General features: G+C 52.4%; 1 protein-coding gene across 1 annotated transcript in view; it reads right to left on the reverse strand.

Annotated features, from left to right (window-relative positions):
* Rreb1 (ras responsive element binding protein 1) overlaps positions 1-20,200 on the reverse strand; it is a 119,192-nt gene that overhangs the window by 15,514 nt on the left and 83,478 nt on the right. Inside the window, 4 exon segments of the mRNA XM_033761790.1 lie at positions 3-1,419; positions 2,449-2,638; positions 12,349-12,485; positions 13,036-13,180. Coding sequence (XP_033617681.1) covers positions 3-1,419; positions 2,449-2,638; positions 12,349-12,485; positions 13,036-13,180 — 1,889 coding nt within the window.

The raw sequence follows: 20,200 nt of genomic DNA on the forward strand, positions 1-20,200 counted from the left end.
GCGCATGTGGATGCGCAGGGCGCGGTAGTGCTTCAGATCCTCGCCGCACAGCCGGCACACGGTGTCGGGCGCGCAGAAGGCGTCCACCAGCTCGGCCGCGCTGCCGCTCACATACTCGATGTTCTTCTCGATGTCCTTGCGCGTGGCCTTGAGGTGCTTCTTGCGCAGGTGCCGCTCGCAGTTGGCCTTGACGGTGAAGGGGTAGTGGCAGATCTTGCAGATGTAGGGCCGCTCTCCGCTGTGCGTGCGCAGGTGGCGGATGAGCGCCGCCTTGTCGGCCGCGATGTAGTCGCAGATGTTGCACTGGTACGGGGAGATGCCCAGGTGCGAGCGCACGTGCGCACGCAGCACCCCCGAGAAGGCGAACACCTGGTTGCAGAAGCGGCAGGGGTACAGCACCTTGCGCATGGGGGGGGCCTTCTTGCCGCTGGGCCCCGTCATGATGGCCTTGAGGTCGCCCTCTGTGATCTCCTGCTTTATCTTGGCCTCCATGCTCAGCGGCAGAAGGGCTTCAATGATGCTGTCCTGCTCCAGCTGCGTCTTCATCTCGGGCTGCCCGGGCAGCTCTGCACGCGGCGGCTGCAGGAAGAGCTGCGGGCCCGAGTTTGGCTGAGCCCCAGACTTGGACTGCAGCAGGTGGGCCGTGGCAGCCGCCTCCACCGAGCCCTTGAGGAGCTTGAGTGGCGGTGGGGGCAGGCTGGGGCTGATGCAGCCCGGGGAGGCCTGTGCGTTGATGAGGGGAGGGGGTGTGGAGGTGGCCACCACTGTGCGCGGTGTGACCAGGGGCTTTGGCTTCAGAGGAGGCATGTGCTTGAATATTGCCTGCAGGGGGGTGGCCGGGGCCTTGGAGAGGGGCGGAAGACTGATCTGAGGTGGGGCGGAGGCTGCCATCTTCAGGATCTGCTGGATGTCGGCCAGCTCGATGGCTGCCTCCCCAGAGATGGGCTTGACCACGATGCTGCTGTCCGGCTGGATGATGAAGCCCTTCTGGAAGGGCTGCAGGGAAAGGTGCTTCATGCCCTCCTTGGCAGCCGGGAGCACTGTGAGAGAGCCGCCCAGGGAGGTAGCATCGAAGGCAGACAGACTCAGCAGGCCAGTGCAGCCGGGGTCCTGAGGTAGTGGACACTTGAGTGTGTGGAGCTGTATCGCTTGGCTGTCATCTGGCAGAGGCTCCTCGGTGGGCGCAGACCTGACATCTTTGGTGTGCTGCAGGCCCAGCAAGGCCAGGAAGACCTTCTGGTCCAGGGCATCGCCGGCCAGGACGTCAGCCTGCAGCTCCTCCCGGCCCCGGTCCACGGTGACGTGGGTCTGCTTGTGCAGGGCGAGTGAGGAGAGCATGGGGAACGCCTTGTCACAGGTGTCGCAGATGAAGCGGTGCTGCTCACTGATGCACCTTCGCAAATTTGTCTCACACCAGGCCTGTGGGACCCGAGGGCAGAAGCGAGAGAACAAAGCAAAGGTTTAAAAATAAGCATTAAAGGGAAGCATCTGTTGTACAACTGCACCCCAGTGCAGCCTTTCTCTGCTGAAATATGAGGGCCAGCCCTCCCCTGCTTGCTACCCTGGGGCCAGCCAGTGAGAGGGCGAGGCACCTAGACCACGTCTGCCCTACACCGCCATGAAGGGCATCCTTCCTGATGGCGGTGGGAGAACTGCTCCAAGACTCACGGGTCTACACACGGGGGAATCCACAGACTTCCAGCTCCCGTGTTTGCTTCCATTTTGTAAGACACATAATTTCAGAGTACTGCTAGCAGGTTCTTTACCAGCAGACAAAAAATATAGTTCCTGTCTTGTTCAAATGGAAAATGGTCGCAATGTTTTCTTTGGCAGCGGTGGTGGTGCTGGGGATGGGTCCAGGGTTCCCTGCAGGTGGGCACCATCGCTCCACACTCCCAGCCCCCAACTCATTCTCTTAACAGAAACTACAATGCTAGATACATTTATTTATGCAGGTGCTAAAACATGAGTTCAAAGTCCAAGAGGACTCAGGTGGGGGTCGTGAACAATCCACACTCCAAATCACAAGTCCCGAGAAGGGGCAAAAGTGCAGAGGAGCCAAAGCCACCAAAAATGCTTAGGAAATTCAACCCCAAGGGAAGAGTGCCCACCCCTCTCTCCACCTGGCAGCCTAAGGGAGACAGACTGGGCCAAGCAGGGTTCTGTACTGGGGATTGGACCCAGGACCTTCACACTGATCCAAGTCCTTGGTCTTTTTTCACATTTTGAGACAGGTTCTCCCTCAGTTGCCCAGGCTGGGCATAACCCTCTGAACCTTCTGCCTCAGCCTTCCAGGGAGCTGGGATGACAGTGAGTGCCACGACACCTGGCTCCAAGTTGAATTTTAAGGGGGGGGGCTATAGAAAAGACAATTCAATTGGTAGCGTTTTAAGGAAAGGGAACTTCAAGGTGAGGGAGGGTGGCCCAACCCTGAACCAGTCAGCATACCTGAGAAATGCGAGGAAACTTCCTGCAGGAGAAGTCCATGAAGCCCAAGTCGTGGAAGCCAGCGGGAATCGAAGGGTTGTTCTGGATGAAAGGTCTTCCCATGGCGTCCCTGGGAAGCTGCTTGTGGACAAGGGCGTTGTGGCGCAGCAGCCCTCGATGTGTTCGAAAGGTGACACAGCAAATGTCACATCTAGAAGGGAGAGGCACAGATTCGAGGTGGGAGCCCAGTCAGGGATCCCAGTTGTCTGCTGGGTTTATTATAGCTTTCGCTGCTTCACTTCGACCAAACAGGTAAGAGTAAGACATCAGAAAGCCAGTGTACTTCTTTTAATTCACTTTGTTAATGATATCTGCCAACTCTGGACACCAAATCTTTGCAGGCAGTAAGAGACGCACCTTGGCCCAAACATCTGAGCAGGGACCCCGAAGCCACCACTGCAGACCCACACTGTGACCAGACCATGTGGCACAGAATGGGTTATCTCAGAGGTTTTCTCCTTCCCCCAGCTCACTGGATTTAGTTATTATAAAATGTTTTATATACCATCTCACTAAGGCAAAAGATGTAATCCACTGATAGGAGATGAATCCTTGCTTTTAGTACCAGGGATCCACCTTGGGACCTTACACTTCCGAGGCAGGCGGTGGCACCACTGAGCTAAATCCCTGGCTCTGTAAAATGTTTAACAGGTAATAAAGCAGACATTTCTGCAGCAACTGGAGCAATCACGTCAGCAGGCCTGGCATCTGATACAGGTAAGATAATTAACTGACTCTACTGAATTGGTAGCAAGTACCATGCCCGGGCATTAAATTCGGACATTATTACTATCATTATCTGAAAAACGTCTGCACTTTCCACACCTTAAACCCACAGTAAGCTGAGGCCCTGCCATGGGCGTCACCAGCCTCATCTAACCGATGAGAACTCAGAGGCCCCACCATGCTAATCAGTGCGACCGAGGTTACCCAGCCAGGGCCCAGTCCTACTCCTGTCCTCACCCACCACCAGGCTGCATCCCCTACCTTGAGAGACTCCCACAAGTGACCTTTACTGAGAAATCACGACACTTCAAAAAAAGGGGAAAAGTCACGACCCTTCTTTAGAGAGGGCCTTTGATATCCTAAAATGTTCTGATCCACAAAGGAGAAGTGGACACCATTTAAAAAAGCAGCCTCCACCCTTCACACCAGCGCCAGCACCACAGTTTCGCTGAGGACCACTGGGAAGATGGTGCAGCACTCATCAGCATCCCGAGACCGGCTCTAAACAAGCCCCAGCTGCACAGGTGGCTGCTGAAGCTTCTCATTCAAGTGGGGCAGCGGGAGAGGGGTCCCGAGCACCCTGCCTGTGCAGCCCTATTACCGCAGGTCCCAGAGAGGTAGGGCAGTGTACACACACCCAGCTACACGGTACAAGCTTTAATGGAAACTTGTTTTCTGTTATGACACTCTTCTCTGGAAATGCAGAGATAATGAAGTCACCCACGAGGCTGCCAAGGTGCCGAACGAACGAGAGAAGTGTCAAGTATGTGCTTTCTCAGGCCGTGGCGGGGCACAGCAGGACACAGTGCCTTCGTGTGTCCACCCCTCTGCTCCCCTCTGGTAGCTGGGGACACCTCCTGTCAATGTGTGACTGTGTTTAGAATACCAGATTCCCAATGAGCCACCCGAATAGCACTCTTTTTGGGGTGAGTTTGCTGAGCTCCCCAACTGTGGCTGAAGCCCCTGGGAAGGGATGGATCTAGACAACCTGGCAGATCTCAGGGACTGGAAGTTCGAGAGCCGTGAGCTCAGATCGGGGATCGTAGCTCCCAAGTCAGGGTGTGTCCTGGGGGAATACAGTATAAACTACAGGAACGGTCCCTTTACCTAGGGCCTAGAGGTTGGTCTCAGTGAGGAGATGGACGTAAGCTAGGCAGAGCACAGACACGGCCGCCCTGGGCTCTCCTGGCCAGAACACATCCCAGCCTAAGCCGCACACCGAGAGGGGAACGGCTACTGAGCTCAAGCGCCTCCTGCTCCTGAGCACAAGGGCTAAGGTGTGCTGCACAGAGAAAATATGTGATCAGAGGATCTGTTCAGGTGTGATTACATGGGCTGGCTGTGAGCACCATGACAATGAACTGACAACACATGAAATAAGGTGGCTACACAGAAACACAGACTGGACACGGTCACACGTGCCTGTAACCCTAAGTCCTAAAGCTGAAGCAGGAGGACTGTGAGTCCAAGGACAGCCTGAATGGAACCATGTCTCAAAAAAACCCAAACAAGCAAGTGAGCAAACAGAAGGGAAACATATATAAAACAAGCGTAGGTACTGATTAGCTGATGGCAAGGTGACGAGAAGCACCGAGAATCTTAACCCCACATTTTCCTGGGGAGCAATGAGTCAGTATTTGCTAATTCTGTGTTTACAGTGACCTATAGAACCCATCTAACACAAGTAACAAGGATCAGCTGGGCAGCTGGGTCCTCTGTACTTACAGGTTCTGTGTCTGCGGATTCAACCAACCCTGGACTGAAACACTGGGGAAAATGCATCTGTACCAAACGTGCTTTGTTCCCATGTCATGAAGTTCCACGGCATTAGGTGTGCAGTAACACATGGCCAGATTCCCTAGCGTCAGTCCCAAGTTCTGTGTCTCATGGAAGGCTCTGGGAGCAGTGGGGGGGGGGTCATGGCCCCGACACAGAGGCTGAAGATGTTAGCCCTTATGTAACACCTCCCAGATATGCCAAAGGGGAGAATGCCCTTGTGACCTTATTGAAAAAGCAGAGTCCTTATCCCACCCCAGACCTGTACCTCCCGAAGTCACTGCAGGGAACGGGCAGGCCTAGAAACTGGCATAAAGTGAACACACCAGGTGATGCTTTTCAGTTAGGTGAGCCTGAAAAATGAAGTACAAGAATCCAAAAACATCATTAGTTAGCTATGACTGAGTGCACAAGAGGCCCTGGACAAAACACTACCCAAGAGGTTCTCTTGCAGAGGTTCTCACCTCTGCAACCTTTTCATTCTGTAAGCCTGTTCCCCTTCTCACCTGGGATGAGGATCTCTGGGGCCAACTTGAGTAACAGACAAGGAAATGCTGGGAAACCTTGAGGCACTATCCCCCCATTTAACAATGATTCTACCTTACCAGGAGAAGAAGAAATCTGGAAAAGCTGATTTCCTGGCACATGTTAGTAAACATGAAAATTCAGGAGAAGCGGGGCTTTGATTTCCAGTGGGCATGCTCTTTTTTCATTCTAGAATGTCACAGTCATCCTCAGTGCTTTGGTTTCATCTTGAGACGCGTGGGGAGAAAGAGCATGTGCTCTTTCTGTACCACCTGCTTCCTCATCCTGGCCACCTTCCTGGAGCCACAGCTCCCATGAGAGCGATGCTTCCTGTCTGCCCACACATCTGCCAGAGCCTTCTGAGGCTGAGGTAAGGTCTAGGTCTGTACTTCACACCGCATGTTCACGAAGTCCCAGCCTGGGCACTGTTATACTCCTTCCCCTAACACAGGGTCCCAACTATGCTGCCCAGGCTGGCCTCAAATGATCCTCCTGCCACAGTCACTCCTGTCCTTCCTCCTTCAAAATCAAATAAGCACAAGCCCACCACATGCTGGCAGTGACTTCTCTAGACTGAAAAGTGCTTGGTGCTAAGATGCTCGGAGCAGAAGCCGGCAACCTCCACTCTGCTCTCAGTCACAGAGACTCAACCCTGTAGGCCAGTGCCTCCTGAGCACTGCCAGGAGTCACCAAGGCCAGGGGAGGAGCCAAGCAGCATCCAGGGGTCAAGGAAATACTCGTGTGTTAGCTGAGATTTTGTCCTTTCAATTCTCAAAAGATTTTAATGCAACAAATAACATTCTTGTTGATACACAGATCTCAGTCTGAGGAAAAAGAGGAACAATTAAAAAGTTACTGAGTAGAGACTGCTGGGCACCAGTGCATACCTCGTCAGAAAGGGTACTGAGGTTCGTTCTTGTGACAGCAAATGACTTTGTAGAAGACATATTTCATATTCACTTTTTTTGGTACTGGGGATTAAACTTGGGTCCATGCACTTGCAAGACAGATGCTGGAACCACTGCTCTAAATCCCTGGACCTCACTTTTTTTAATTAAAGAAAATGTCTTAATAGCAATATCCTGTTTTGCAAAACAAAAGTAAAATAGAAAAGGTAAAGAACACAGCTCAGTGCTGGGTCAGGGTGGAAATGCAGCGTGATTAACATGCTGCTGCGATGTGGACACTCAGGGCAGAGAGAAGGGTGAAGAATCAGCCCGAGATGGCCCCAGCAGTCGGCGGCTCACAGTAGGACCAACAGTTCGCGCACAGATGACTGTTATCGTTAGCAGCACCACCCCGAAATGCCAGCCTGGACCCAGCAGCCACAGCTGAAGGGTTTCCCCAGGACCCTTCAGGGGAGGGGGAGTGCGCTTACCCGCAGTGGGGGCCACGCGCATGCAACTCAGCAGCAGTGGGTTTTACAGAACGGAGAACACGACACTTAGTCTTTTGGCTTTCTTCCTCCCTTTTCTTCTATTTACTTATTTTTATGGTACCAGGGATCGAACTCGGGACCTTGCGTTTGTGAGGCAGGTGCGGTGCCACTGAGCTAAATCCCCGACCCTTTCATTTGTTTTTTGTTGTTGCTGTATTGAGTGGTCAAACCCAGGGGCCCTTTTTATTTTTAATTTGGAAACAGGGTCTTGCAATCCTCTTGCCTCCCAAGTTGCTGAGATTACAGGCATGTGCCACATCTAGCTTTTTCCTCCACTTCCTTAACCTTCCAGCTAAACTACAGTAGCATTTTATTCATCCAGTAACTTCACTCTCCAGAGCAAGAGGAAAGTCCTGAAGTCAGCAGAAAAAGCTTAACAAAGCAGCTGGCCTGAAGAGTTGAAGCACCCAGGTATCCTGCATGGCTTCAACGCATTGCAGAATTCCACAAGGGTTACTGCAGCTGCCCACAACCAGCAAGAAAGGGTTACTTGTATTTTCTTTTTTAACTACATAAAGCACCTTTTCGAAAGATCACATTGGCACATTTCAAATGTTAGGAAACTCATTTCTTTAGAATCTCGGGTTTCCCCAGTGGCCTAACAGAGTGATGTGCGGCTTTAATATTTAACAGTGTCCAAGTCCCTTCCGGCTTCTGAACATCAGCCTTCCAACAGTTCACCAGGATTACAACACACCGGGCAGGCAGGACTCAAAGCAGATTTCAGTGGTATTCAGTTTCCCTATCCTGACAAAAGTGAAATAAGATGGAAGTGGTTCGTTATGACAATAAAGAGTAAAGGACCCTCTGCTCCCGAGTCCTCTGTCAGCTCCGCAGTGCCTGGGAGAAGCCCAGGAATGGGATAACCAAAGGGCCACAGCAAACCCTAGCTGTGAATGCTGGAAGGCTTCAAATAGTAAGAAAAGAGATGTGATCTAAACAGCATCAGAAAAACTCATGTAGCATTTTTCAGGGTCCCAGAACTGAATTAACCTGCTTTATGCTCAGCTCTTCAACTCTTTTCAGGCTGAGCCTTGTCACAGAGATGCCATGCAGGGCAGGGCAGGCGGTCACGAGCAGATGCCCAGCTCCTTGCCTGACCCAAAGCACATTGCAGCCTTGGTGCCTGGGCGCCAGCTCGGCCAGGCGCATCCCTGGCGTGCTGCCCTGGATCCCAGCAGCCCACTGGTCGGCGGAACCTGAGAAATACACCTGCCAGGAGATGCACCCCGACTCCCAACTCCCAAGCTGCTGGCTGCAGACACCGCATCCCTCGCTCATTAGTTTTAATTGAGAGATGGGCATTCCTTTAAAAAGGGATTTCACGCTTCGTTTTTCCTGCTCTGTCTCCAGAGCCAGGAGGCGTGAGTGCAAACAGTCTCTGCTAGGAGCCCCGCCCAGCAGGATTCCTGCTCCTCGCCTGTCCTGCCAGCGCCAGGACTGACACCCACAGCTGTGCTAATCTGGCCCAGTTGCCGGGAGCAGCAGAGATGCCCTGAGACAGCCCTGGCCTCCCCTCTGCCAGGAGCCCGCCAGGATGGCCAGGTGGTGTGAAGGGGGGCAGAGCCTCAGAGGCTTCCTGGGGCCGGCGTCTTCCCCTCAGGCCTCTGCCCGCTGTCCCTGGGTGCCGGCACTGATGGAAGTATGCTCCTACTTGGCCCAGCCTCCAGCCTCGCTCTTGGACAAGACAGGCCCTTCCCAGCTCAGGGCAACAGTCACCAAGTGCATGGCCTAGAGAGAGGAGAAAGAAGGGTCAGTGTCTTCTCCATGCTCCAGCTCCCGTTTGCTATGTGTGCATCCCAACAAAGAGGGCAGTAAACGAGCGAAGGGTTAAAATCCCCTCAGAGAGGACCCGGGTGATCAATAACGTGACCCAAGCCAGGGGGCCTCAGCTCACAGCAAACGCCAAGCAGCACAGTGGGAGGAGGTCAGGTCTGAAGCAGACGCAGCAGATCCCAGTTGGCCCCTTTTTCACCCCGCACTGCCCTTTGCTGCCTCCCAGCGGCCTGTGGCCTCTGGCTGAAACATCCTCATTTTTCTCAAGCCTGCTCAGATCACCTACTGGGTACATTTTAACTGAAATCAGGTGAAAATTACTTATTACCCGATCTCCTTTAACCAAAAAGCTACCCAAGATTACACACTAACTCGGGCCAAGTTTTACCTCTGGCAGTGGCTCTCTGGCAGCGACCCCTGATCCTGCCCTCTCAGCTGACGCCAGGGAAGTCACCCACAGAGGCAGTGGTGGCACCCCACGAACTGGACTTCAAGGCCTGTGACGGCCAGACAGCAGAGCAGCGCCCCTGACGCTTGTGCACGAGCTAGCTGACGGTCTGTGTTGACACTGTGGTAGATGCTCAGCAAAAGCGTTAATGCTGCTTCTTTTCTGCATGGGGTTGAAACCCAGGGCCTCACGCATGCCAGGCCCCTACTCCACCGCTGAGCCACACCCACCCCCGCCTGTGTTATACTTTTTAAAACGAGGCTACGAGATTTCAAAGGATGCCTGGGCTTACGTCCTGTGGCGCTGGCTGGGATGGTCCTCCCAGAGGGAGCGACTTACTGCTCTGCTCAAGTCTCACCAGTGAGCAACGGCCCATGCCCAGCAAGGCCCGCTCACCAGGGACGCTCCCTCTGCACCCTACTGAGGGTTGAGCCCCGGGCCTCACACTTGCCAGAACTACATTCCTAGCACTTTTTAAACTTTATTTTTAGATAGGGTCTTGTTAAATTGTCCAGGTTGTCCTGGAACTTGGAATCTTCCCGCCTCAGCTTTCCCGGAAGCTGAGACTGCAGGCATGCGCCACCACAGCCGACTACACCTTCGTCTTTCTGTTCAGATGCCAGGGCCCACAGGCTTCCTGCTGCTCCCTTCACGCCTCTGCCTCCTGTCTGGGAAACACACAGAAAGGGATGTGGCTGCACCTGACCCTGACAGCTGGACTCCGTGTGGCTTCTGCCTTTCTGTTGCCGGAGCAAAGGAACACGGATCCAGCATTTACTCGTTTGGATTTCCAACACTTTTTTAAAGAGCAGCGGGTGCCTCGCCAGCTTTGTGGGGAGGGCAAGGAGGGGCCAGGGCAAGAGAGAGGGAAACCAGCAGCTGTTCTGAGTTACAGCCTTTGTCTAAGCTGGTAGCATCCCACTGTGGCTCTGCTGCCTTTGGGGTTTGAAAATGGAGTCCGAGTCTATTTTAGTTCTGGGTTAACGAGCAGTCTGTCCCACAGCCACAGTCACAGTTCACAGCCCAGCCGTCCGCTGGCCCATGTCCGCCCCCGGCCTCCTCTGATAGCAGGCTATTATGTGGAACAGCAGAGCAGAGAGGAGCAGAGGGGACCTAACAGTGTTCTGTAATCATTCCTCCTGGGTTCCAGATGCCAGCCCCACCCCACGGTGCAGCGGTCACTGGACAGCCACGGGGCAGGGCTGCTGACCTATGGTCAGCCCTACAGGCCTGCAAAGCCGAGCTCCTTGAGGGGAGCCACCCCCTCGCCAGACAGAGGGTGGCACTGAGCCCAGGAGGGAAACCCCTGCTGTGTAGCCGGACAGGCAGCTGGAGGTTCAGACTCTTCACCCGTCTGTGCCACTGGTGGCTGGGAATCACGGCGGCTGGATCACCTACCACGCCCAGCCTGCCTGGAGGACCAGGGTGCACTGTGCCCACTGCTGCTCTCTGCCTGCGAAGACCCAGTTGAAGACATCTCACACCTCAGCAAACCAGCAGCACAGGCAGGGGACCTGCAGAAACCCTCCTGACAGCCAGCTTTTCCCCACCTGAGGGTCACATTACCTGGGAGGGGGCGGATAAGTAGTTTTGAAGATGGTATTTGCTCACAAAGTAAAGTGTGACGCTTACAGGGGAGCTCAGAGACGAGGGGAAATCCACAGCTGCATGGCAGTGACGCCAAGCAGGGGCCAGGGTTCCCAGCAGTCACCCGAGAGGTGTGTCCAGTGACATCCCCTCTGGAAGCTCGGGTCCTCGGCCTACACATCTATGCCAGTATTCACCACCCACCACAGCCCGGGGATGCTGGGATATCAAGGAAACCCAAAGTCCCCAAATCTCTCAGAGCAAAGGAGCATACAAAAGGGAGAGCCAGATGTGCTTTTGTGGCAGATAGACAGTAAGAGGCTCCCAGTGCAGCCTCCCTTCAATGTGAAAGACACGAAAACTGAGGGTCACACACAAGCTGAGACAGCCCTGGGGGACCCACAACCAGCCCTGCCTGCTCCAGCCCAGCAGCATGAGCCCGAGTTCTGTACACATTTTACAGTGCTCCACTTGCCCCAGCAGTGTAATTTCTCCATAAATTCGGTCTCTCCTCTAGATGAAAAGTATCAAGGGCACGTGGTTAAGGATAATGACATTTGTCGTGGCCTCCAACTGGAGCACAAGTAGACTCTCCTCTCTAACATTGTCCACCTGCTCAGACCTCTTCATTCCCGAGTCACAACAAAATGCATGTCCTCAGGAAGGAAATCCAGTCCGCGTGTCAGGATGCAGGCTGGCAAACAGCTGCCCAAGATCCTGTACTCCTGGCCCTCCTCGATGGCCACACAGGGATCTGCCTTCTGTGCCTGGATGAGTCTTCAGCTGTGAGTGACAGCAGAGGCTCCCGGGTGGTTCTGTTATTTTCAATGCTGAGAATCAAGGACACTGACATTTTAAATGTGACAGTTCTGTGTGGAGTCTCTGCACCTCGCTGCTCATCAAGAACACAGGACTTTGCCTGTGAGAGCTAGCAGACAAGGTAGAGAGCCAGGCCTCCTCTGGAACCTGGCTGGAAATCCTCACCCATGTTCTCTGCCTGGCACTACTGAGGGTCACATGTGCTGGAGAGGAGACCAAAACTGGGAGATAAACAGCAGAATCGCTGTCCGGAATTACCTTACCAGACCCTAACAGACTTGACTTCTTTACTCAGCAGAACCTCTCTTATCCCACAGCACTGGGTTTCCGTGCTACAGGTCCAGTTCAGTCCAAACACCAGGCATGGCCCACCTCTGTGCTGGGCATGAAACACACAAATGGTTCATCTGGACTGCATGTCCATGGACAGCCAACAGTTACTGGGGATTCAATGCCTCATACAGAGCAAATGTTTGTTGTTAAAACTACCCTGAGACAGGAGCGGCTCACTGGTGCCTGCCCACCAGGCCTCCTAGAAGTGAAGGAATCAGGGTGAGAGAACAGACCCCAGGGACTACAGCCCCCTCTCTGATAATCCTCAGCCGACCTCTTCCCCACTTTACTCTGTTCTGAGATGTTTTCCTAATGTTTCATACACACATTCAACCACTGGAGTCCAGTCTAAAGAGAAGAAATAAGGCTAAATGTCAGAAGAAACAAATGAAAAGTTTTCCAGACCACAGGTCTAGCTTACCAGCTCTCCTACCTTAGTGGGTTATCTGAATGGGTCTCCATGTGACTCTCTAGTCCGTACTTGCAAACAAACTCCTTGAAACACACTGGGCAGTGAAAGACTTCATCGCCTGTCCTCTCCAAGTCACCTGACTGTCCGTCTTCCACCATCTTAGGGGAAAGCAGAAAGTGAGGTTATGACGTGGTCTCTCCTCAGAGAGGCCAGCACCAATCCAGAGTCTTCTGTTAAAAAGGGCGCGTTCCCCAGTCGTAGTATTCAGGATGGGACTGTCCATTCATTCCCACAACAGATATTCCCTGGACAGAACCACCCACCCAGTCATTCCTCGTCCCCTCACCCACTCTACCTGTACCTAGGGAGTACTTAGCATTTGCTGAACACTAGAGATAAAAGAGTGAGGACATGAGAGACTCTCAAAGCTAAGGAAACTTTCATTTTAGCTTGAAAGCAAATGTGAAAAGCATGGAAACAATTCTGGAAGCTCTTCATTTCATGCCTGAGCTCAGCAGGGGGTGCTCAGAGAGGAAATACACACAGGTACTCTTTTCTTAGTCACTTTATAAAAACGGTGGGAAAACACAGGTTAAAAAGCCTAACGTGGATGTCTGCCAAGTTCCCGTACTGCGAAAATAAAGATTAGAGGTATTTTTTGCTAAGAGCTCTGCGGTGAGGCATGTCTGTGCCAGGAGCTGAAAGGACCTTTTTCACAGGTGCTGGGTCCTCTCTCTCCGCCTCAGCGTCGTGACTCAGTTTCCTCTTGGAGGACAGCCGCCTGCGCTTCAGAGGGGAAGGAGGGGCTGCCGCGGTAGCACCGCTGGGATCCTTCTCGTGAATCTTCATATGTCTGAAAGGGATATACATACACACAGCATGAGCGAGGAATGGCAACCAAGCAGCTCCCTCATTTCTTCTAAATTTTTGAGATTATTCCTGTAAGCACCAGTATTTGAATTTTCTTTTCGCAGCACCGGCAGTGGAACCCAGGGCCCCATGCTTGTTATCAAGTGGTCTGTTGCTGAGCTACACATCCCCTCATTCTGAATTTCCTTTAGAGAAGAGACACAGAATACAATTTATACAGAGGCTTCTGCCTTCTTAAAACTTCATAATCTCAAGTCTCTGTTCAAGCTCCTGTGAGTACCATCCGGAAGGGTTGTTCAATGTCTCACCGGGGTTGGAAGATGTTCATGAACTTGAGTGGCATTAATGAGCTGGAAGCAAACTATCGGTGACCTGTTCTACTTACTCAGACAAAAAGTACTATTTTAGGACACACTATTTTACAGAATAAAGGATTCTCAGCTTCCCAAAATGTTCCACTGGCTGAAAGCCACCAAGTCACAGCTATGTACTGGATCCCAGAAGCCAGGCCTCTATCTTTCCTGTCTCTGAAAAGTACTCGGGGGTCAAATTTGAGACATGCTGACAGTACATGCCCAGAGCATAAGACCTGAAAGCTTTTCCATGTTCTCCATGGTGTTGTGTGGGTGAGAGTTACTGGACAGTGCCGCAAGTGGACTGCAGGCTACAATGCTAACATCTGTGAGAGCAGGACACCCACACAGTCAGAAAGGGTCACGAGCAACACTTATATGTCTGCTCCCAAAGGGAAGTTTAAGGGTCCTGAGGTAGGTGACCTTTATTTTTTATTAAGTTCTAAAACATCCCAAGAAAAGGTCCCAAGATATGTAAGAAAAGAATAACATTATTAACAATCCAACTCAATTTCCTTATTTTCCAACATAAAAAGGGATTCGCTTTGCTAGTGACAGTCACACCATCTGAGTGGGATTAAACTGTGCCAGATGTAGGAATGCAGTGCAGCTTTTTATGAATAATTATTTTATGATGATTTTACTTGAAAAGTATTTTTATTTCTTGGTGGTGCTGGGGGCGGATCCCAGGGCCTCATGCATGCTATGGAAGTACTCTTGCACTGAATTATACCTCCAGCCCCTCAAGAAGTTCTGAAGAGTTGGAAAAACGGCAGCATTCTTGTGCCCTCTACCGTCACACCTCTGAAATGCTGCTCAGGTCCGCCTTCTAGCTGTGCTGTCTTCACAGAAGGGCCCAGGATGAAAACACCAAGCAGCTCATGAGGGCTGGACAGGTGCACAAGACTGTGCAGGGCAATGACAAGACGGCCAGCACGCTGTGTGCCCACACATAGCCCATGCCCTCCGACAGTGGAGTCCCTTCTCCCAGACATGTGGACGCACAATGATGGGCGCTGCTGTGGGCTCTCTGGCCTGCTTCAGGGATGGACTCCAGCATCAGCCCCCTGCCCCTCTGCCTCCCACCAACGCTGGCCCCACAGCCATCTGTTGGCCACAGCTGCGGAGGTGGGGCCTGACCTTCTAGAACAGGGGCTCAGAAAGGAGGCTGGGGCTGAGCCTCTGTCCTTGCAGTGCAAAGCAGGGTGGTGCAGTGGAATGATCGAGTGGGAGGCGAGGGAGAAGAATCACAATCATACTGAGAGGTGTGACTCCTTGCCCGATCATAAGAGAAGGCTATCACTTTGTTATTGACCACCTAAAACCATGAGAAAGCTAAATGACACAAACAGCCTTTTTCCAAGTAGTAAAGCGATCGTGACTCGAGACCATCCTTTCATATTAATGTTTGGGGTAAAAAAGAAAGGTTGGGGGCTGGGGATTTAGCTCAGTGGTTCCGGAGCTTGCCTCACAAGCGCAAGGACCCGAGTTCAATCCCCAGTACTACCAAAAAAAAAGTTGGTATGGTTTTTTTCAACATTTATCACATGGCTCACCCGTTTTAGAAATGTCAATGTTTAAAAAAGCATCCCTAGTCCTTTCATTTTTTGAGGTAGTCTCATTAAATTGGCCAGGATAGGCTCAAACTTGTGATCCTCCTGCCTCAGCCTCCCAGAATGCTGAATACAGGTGTGCAACTCCACAACTAGCTCTACCTGTTAACTTGTTTTCAATTAAGATGCCCATGATTCCTCTTTCAGACTGCTGTCAAACTGTCTCCTCTGCACCTGGGCAGTGATGTCCTCATTCTCCAGACTGGCGAGGGGGTGTGGGTGCCTCATGACACACAGTGATGGCGGGCATGGAAACCGGTAACCGCCTTTCTGCAAAGTGGCTGAGCAACAGGGACTGGAGTTTAAAGATGCTGTAAAGTCCCACTCGCAGAAAGTCACCACAAAGATTAACAACCCGGCCCGGCCCAGACGTGCACGCTGACAGCTAGAGGCCACCACGCTGCTGCTCTTGCTCTCCCATTCATTCCCTGATAGGTGAGCTTCCAAACACAGACCCAGACACCTCGCCCACCTGGTTCTCAGGCAGACCCACCCGCCCAGGCAAGCCCCCCAGCCCCAGCCCTCCCAGGATGGCGGCCCCAGTACTAGCTCTACCTACTAACTGTTTTCAACTAAGATGCCCATGATCCCGCACCTGTGAGCCCCCGTGAGGCCTTCCCGGAAGCTGCACAGCCCGAGGAGACTCAGAAGCGCACTTCTGGTTCACTACATTCTCGGAACACAGCAGAGGTCAAGGCACCACATACTTTTCCTGTTTTGGCTTTTGAGACAGGGTCTCGCCCTGTAGTTCAGGCTGGACTTGAACTCACTGTGTTGGCTAGGCTGCCCTCAAGTTCCAGGCAATCCTCCTGCCTCTGATTACAGATGTGCCACCTACCTGGCTAGAAATATCTGGGGACTCGTGGAATGGACGAACGAAGGACAGAAGAATGAAGCAAATGCAAACTCTTTCACATCAAGTACCATCAGAACACAGTCTCAGCACACTGTAGAAGTGATCTCCCTGGGATTGAATGTGAGCAGACTTGGTTTCTGACTGTAAACAGTGGTATGCCAAAGGGACTGTAAGGGAAAGTATCCAACAATGGATGCGGAGGACAAAGGTTAGTTTCTCCCATGTTTTTTTTTTTTGTTGTTGTTGTTGTTTTTTTGAGACAGGGTCTCACTATGTAGTTGAGACTGACCTGGAACTCATTTTGTAGCCCAGGCTGCTCTTGAACTCACAGGATCCTCCTGCCTCAGCCTCCTGAGTGCTGGGATTAAAGGCATGCGCCACCATGTCTGGCCGGTTTCTTCCTTATTAGAATTAAATTGCGCACATTCACTCAAAGTAACACCTTTACCCATAGCGGAGAGAGGTTAATGTAAAAAAATCAAAGTTTGCTTCTGCACAGAATTTGGAATTTTCCTCAGAGGCACATCATTTCACCTCAGTAGGATCCTGCCACACTGGGGTCTGAGGGAGGAGTTTGTTAGCATGTCGAGGACCAAGAGAAGTTTTCTGCCATTCGTAACAACCACAAGGGCTTTTTTTTTTTGGTAGTGGGGATTGAACTCTGGTCCTTGCGCTTGACAGGCAGGCAGGGGAACCACTGAGCTACATCCGCAGCCCTTCATAGGGGCTTTTATAGTGATAAACAAAAACAAAAATATCGCAGATGAGAAAAAAAATCAGCCAGTACTTTTTCAAGTGCTGACAGGAGTCCACTTTGTTTGTTTTGTTTTGGTACCAGGAATCGGGTCCTTATGCCTGTGAGGCATGCAGCAGAACCATTGAGCTAAATCCTGGGCCCTAGGAGTCCACTTTGAATTTAGAAGCAGATGCTGATTTCCAACTTGTTTTTCCTCCTATACATTTGTTTGCTTTCTACAATTTGAGAAGATCCATTTTGTTTATTTATTTTGTGGTGCTGGGGATTGAACCCCGGGCCTGTACATGCCAGGCAAGTACTCTAGCACCAGGCTATACCTCCTGCTCCCAAGAAGATACATTTCAGTAAGGCAGGAGGACTGCAGACCTTAGGGCTAAACCAGATAGATGGGGCCAGGGTCAGACAAGTCCTAATACACACCCCTCCTGCCTTCCCAAACACAGGAGCTTTCTGTGGGCCCTTCTCACAAATCGGTCATTCAATTTTATCCCTTAAATGCTGGTTTGGGCTGGGCGGGGAGATGGGGTAGAAGACAAAGAACACGCAATGGCGGTGAAGTCATGGAGTGGACTTTGAACTTTCATGCGTTTTGGAGGCCGGGGTCCTGGTTCTGTCACCCAGTAACCACAGTGATCCCAGTTATTTAGGCTACCTCAGCTTTGGTTTGCTCATCTGTAAAAAGGGAATATTACTGCCAGTCTCTTAGAGCTGGTGTCCAGATCAGGGCCTCCGAATGGCAGCCCCGGCGCTGTGCAAGGCTGTGACAAATGTGGATTCCTGAGGCAGGGCCCCAAAATCTGAGTTTCCACGTCCTGAGGGTGACACTGAAGCTTGTTCCAGTGTGAGGACCACAAGGCCAGCAGAATCCTTCAGTCCTTTGTGTGTGCGGCTCTGGTAACTATGTGCCTAGGATGCTGAGTTTGTGGATACACTCGTCAAACCTCTCAGGCTCATCCTCCAATAAACCCCAGTCTGTGTAAGTCTGCCACACGTCTTCAGAGCTGGGAAGTGAACATTCTGACTTCTGGGGGCAAAATCCTTTGGGGAACCCTCAGCAAGTTTAATGTGCCCCAAACTGAATGCTACCTAGCTGTGGTGGCATTAAGACTTCCTGTGTCTAATTCATGTATGAAGGTTACAGCTCAGATAATCTAGACATTTCCAGTACCTGTTAAATTTCTTCACAGGCTATTACTGGAGGAGCCGGGTTATTTGCTCCTCTCAGCGAAGGGCACTGTTGGGAAGGTTGCCGTCAGCCCTGCAGACTAAGCAGGTCAGGTGACCCAGCTTGCAGGGACACCAGCTGAGCACAGGCAGCTCTGGGAGGTTCTGGCTGCCTGGGGGCAGATTCGTCCCCACCTGTGCCCAGAGGCTTCCTGTCCAGCGATGCCTTGTGATAACCTGAGACTGAATAAGATCAACAAGCACCGTAGTTCTCCAGAAACTGCCCCCCCAACCCCCACAACAGAGAAGTACTTTTCCAGAAGGATTTGAGTTTGTTTCCCCAGCAAATGCCTAGTGGGGGCGTTCAGGGTGGAGAGCTAGTGATGCTCTAGCATCCATCAAGGTGTGCGCAGACCTGGGGAGAGGCACGGCTGGGCTTCAGCCAGTGCGGCAGGGGCGTCCACCTGTCTGGCAGCAGAAAGACACCCCCGGAAGTCTGATCGGACACGCTTGTCTACGCCAGGTCACCCCGGCTGTGCCAGGGCGCGGGAGGCTCATCCATGCATACAGAGCCAGCACCCAGAAAAGACCAGACACAGCCGGCAGGCGGGAGGCTGTGGGAACCGCCTCTCAGGTTCCTGGGAGCTCGGGAGATGCCCTCATCTGTGCCAGGGCCGTGGTGGCCGTGTCCTTCTGTAGGGGATGTGGCCATCAAGGCCCGAAGTGGAGCTCTGTGTTGCAGGCTGGGAATCTCTCCCTGCCCTGTGCTTGGGAGCCACGCAGCCCTGCGTCTGGAGAGCAGGGGTTGCCCTCACTGCCAAGTTTGGCACTCTGCTGTGCCAGGGCACTGGCTGGCTCAGTTTTATTCGAATTGGGGAATCTCAGTTCAAAGTCATTTCCATAGCTACATTTTTCACATTCCTGGCTGACGCTTTTGGGGGTGCTGTCTCCACTGCTCTTCAGCCCTGCGAGTCTGTCTGTCTGTCTCATTCTCCAGAGGGGGTTCTCGCCTGGGAGATACTTCCTTGCTCATGGATGGAGCTGGGATTTCTATGTCCGAAGAACCCTTTCCTCAGGCACCTTGTGGGGAGGGGCAGAAGGGAACCTTTGGGTCCTGAATTCTACTCCTTTCCTCCTCCCACTGACCGGGAAGCGGCGGCCTTACTTAGAAAACAGGCCCTCTCTTCATGGCCTCTGCCATGGGTCCCCCTCTCGACTGTCACACCCTGGGAAGAAGCCTTGGCTGGCAGCCCAGGCCCCTTAATACCAACCTTTCTATAACTCCCACAGCTCTCTGACTCAGGGTACCGTAACCGTACTCTGGTCTTCCCCTTTTGCCTGTGCTTTCTCAGTTGTTATACGCCCCATTTATAAAATTGGATTCAGCCTGGTGTGGTAGTGGCATCGGTCGTGCCACATGCTTGGGAAGCTGAGGCAGGGGACATGCTGGAGCCCAAGAGTTTGAGGCCACCCTGGGCAACACAGCAAGGACCCATCTCAAAGAACAAAAGAACAAGACAGTAAAATTGCAGTCTTGAAAAACAAACCAAAAGCCCCAGAGATCGAAACCAGAATTCTTTCGTTTATGTAGGGCTGGATCAGCTGAATTCACCTTGCCTGGCCCTTTCTTTGCCAGTCCAGAGAAATGGCAGAAGGCTGCCATTCTCCAGCTGACAGCACATAAATGTCACAGAGACAGGGACACCCACTGTGACGAAATGAACTCCTCTTCCCAAGGAGAAGCCCACTGATGCCCTCAGCTCTCCCAGCAGTGACTTCTGTGTGGACTGCCATCAGGGATGGAGCCCCAGCTGGGCCACTTTCAAAGCAGCCCCATCAGCCCAGAGCCCCTTCCTCTGAGGGAAGGCATCACCGGCCCACCATGGAGAACACCTTCCTGTCCAGTGGCTAAAGCACCAGCATCCAAGCCCTCCCCAGTCTAACTCCAGGGGCCAACAAGACCATTTCCCACTGTGGCCTGGGGGTGGGTTGCTTCAGGCCTCCTCAGGATGGCAGAGCCTCCTCCTGTGGAGGAGGACGGGGTGGCAATCTTCATGATGAGGGACACATGAAGGGTAGGATGGACCCTCGGAGGTGGTCATCTCCTGCCCAGAGGGAAAGGAAGGTGCAGGAAAGAAGTGTGATGGTAAAACAAAGCCATGGGCCAGAGATTTAGCTCAGGGGTTCTGCCACCTGCCTCCCAAGCGCAAGGTCCTGAATTCAATCCCCGGTACCAAAAAAAAAAAAAAAAAAAAAAAAA

This window comes from Fukomys damarensis, unplaced genomic scaffold (assembly GCF_012274545.1).
Source record: "Fukomys damarensis isolate Sample0158 unplaced genomic scaffold, DMR_v1.0_HiC HiC_scaffold_10, whole genome shotgun sequence".
NCBI lineage: Eukaryota > Metazoa > Chordata > Mammalia > Rodentia > Bathyergidae > Fukomys > Fukomys damarensis.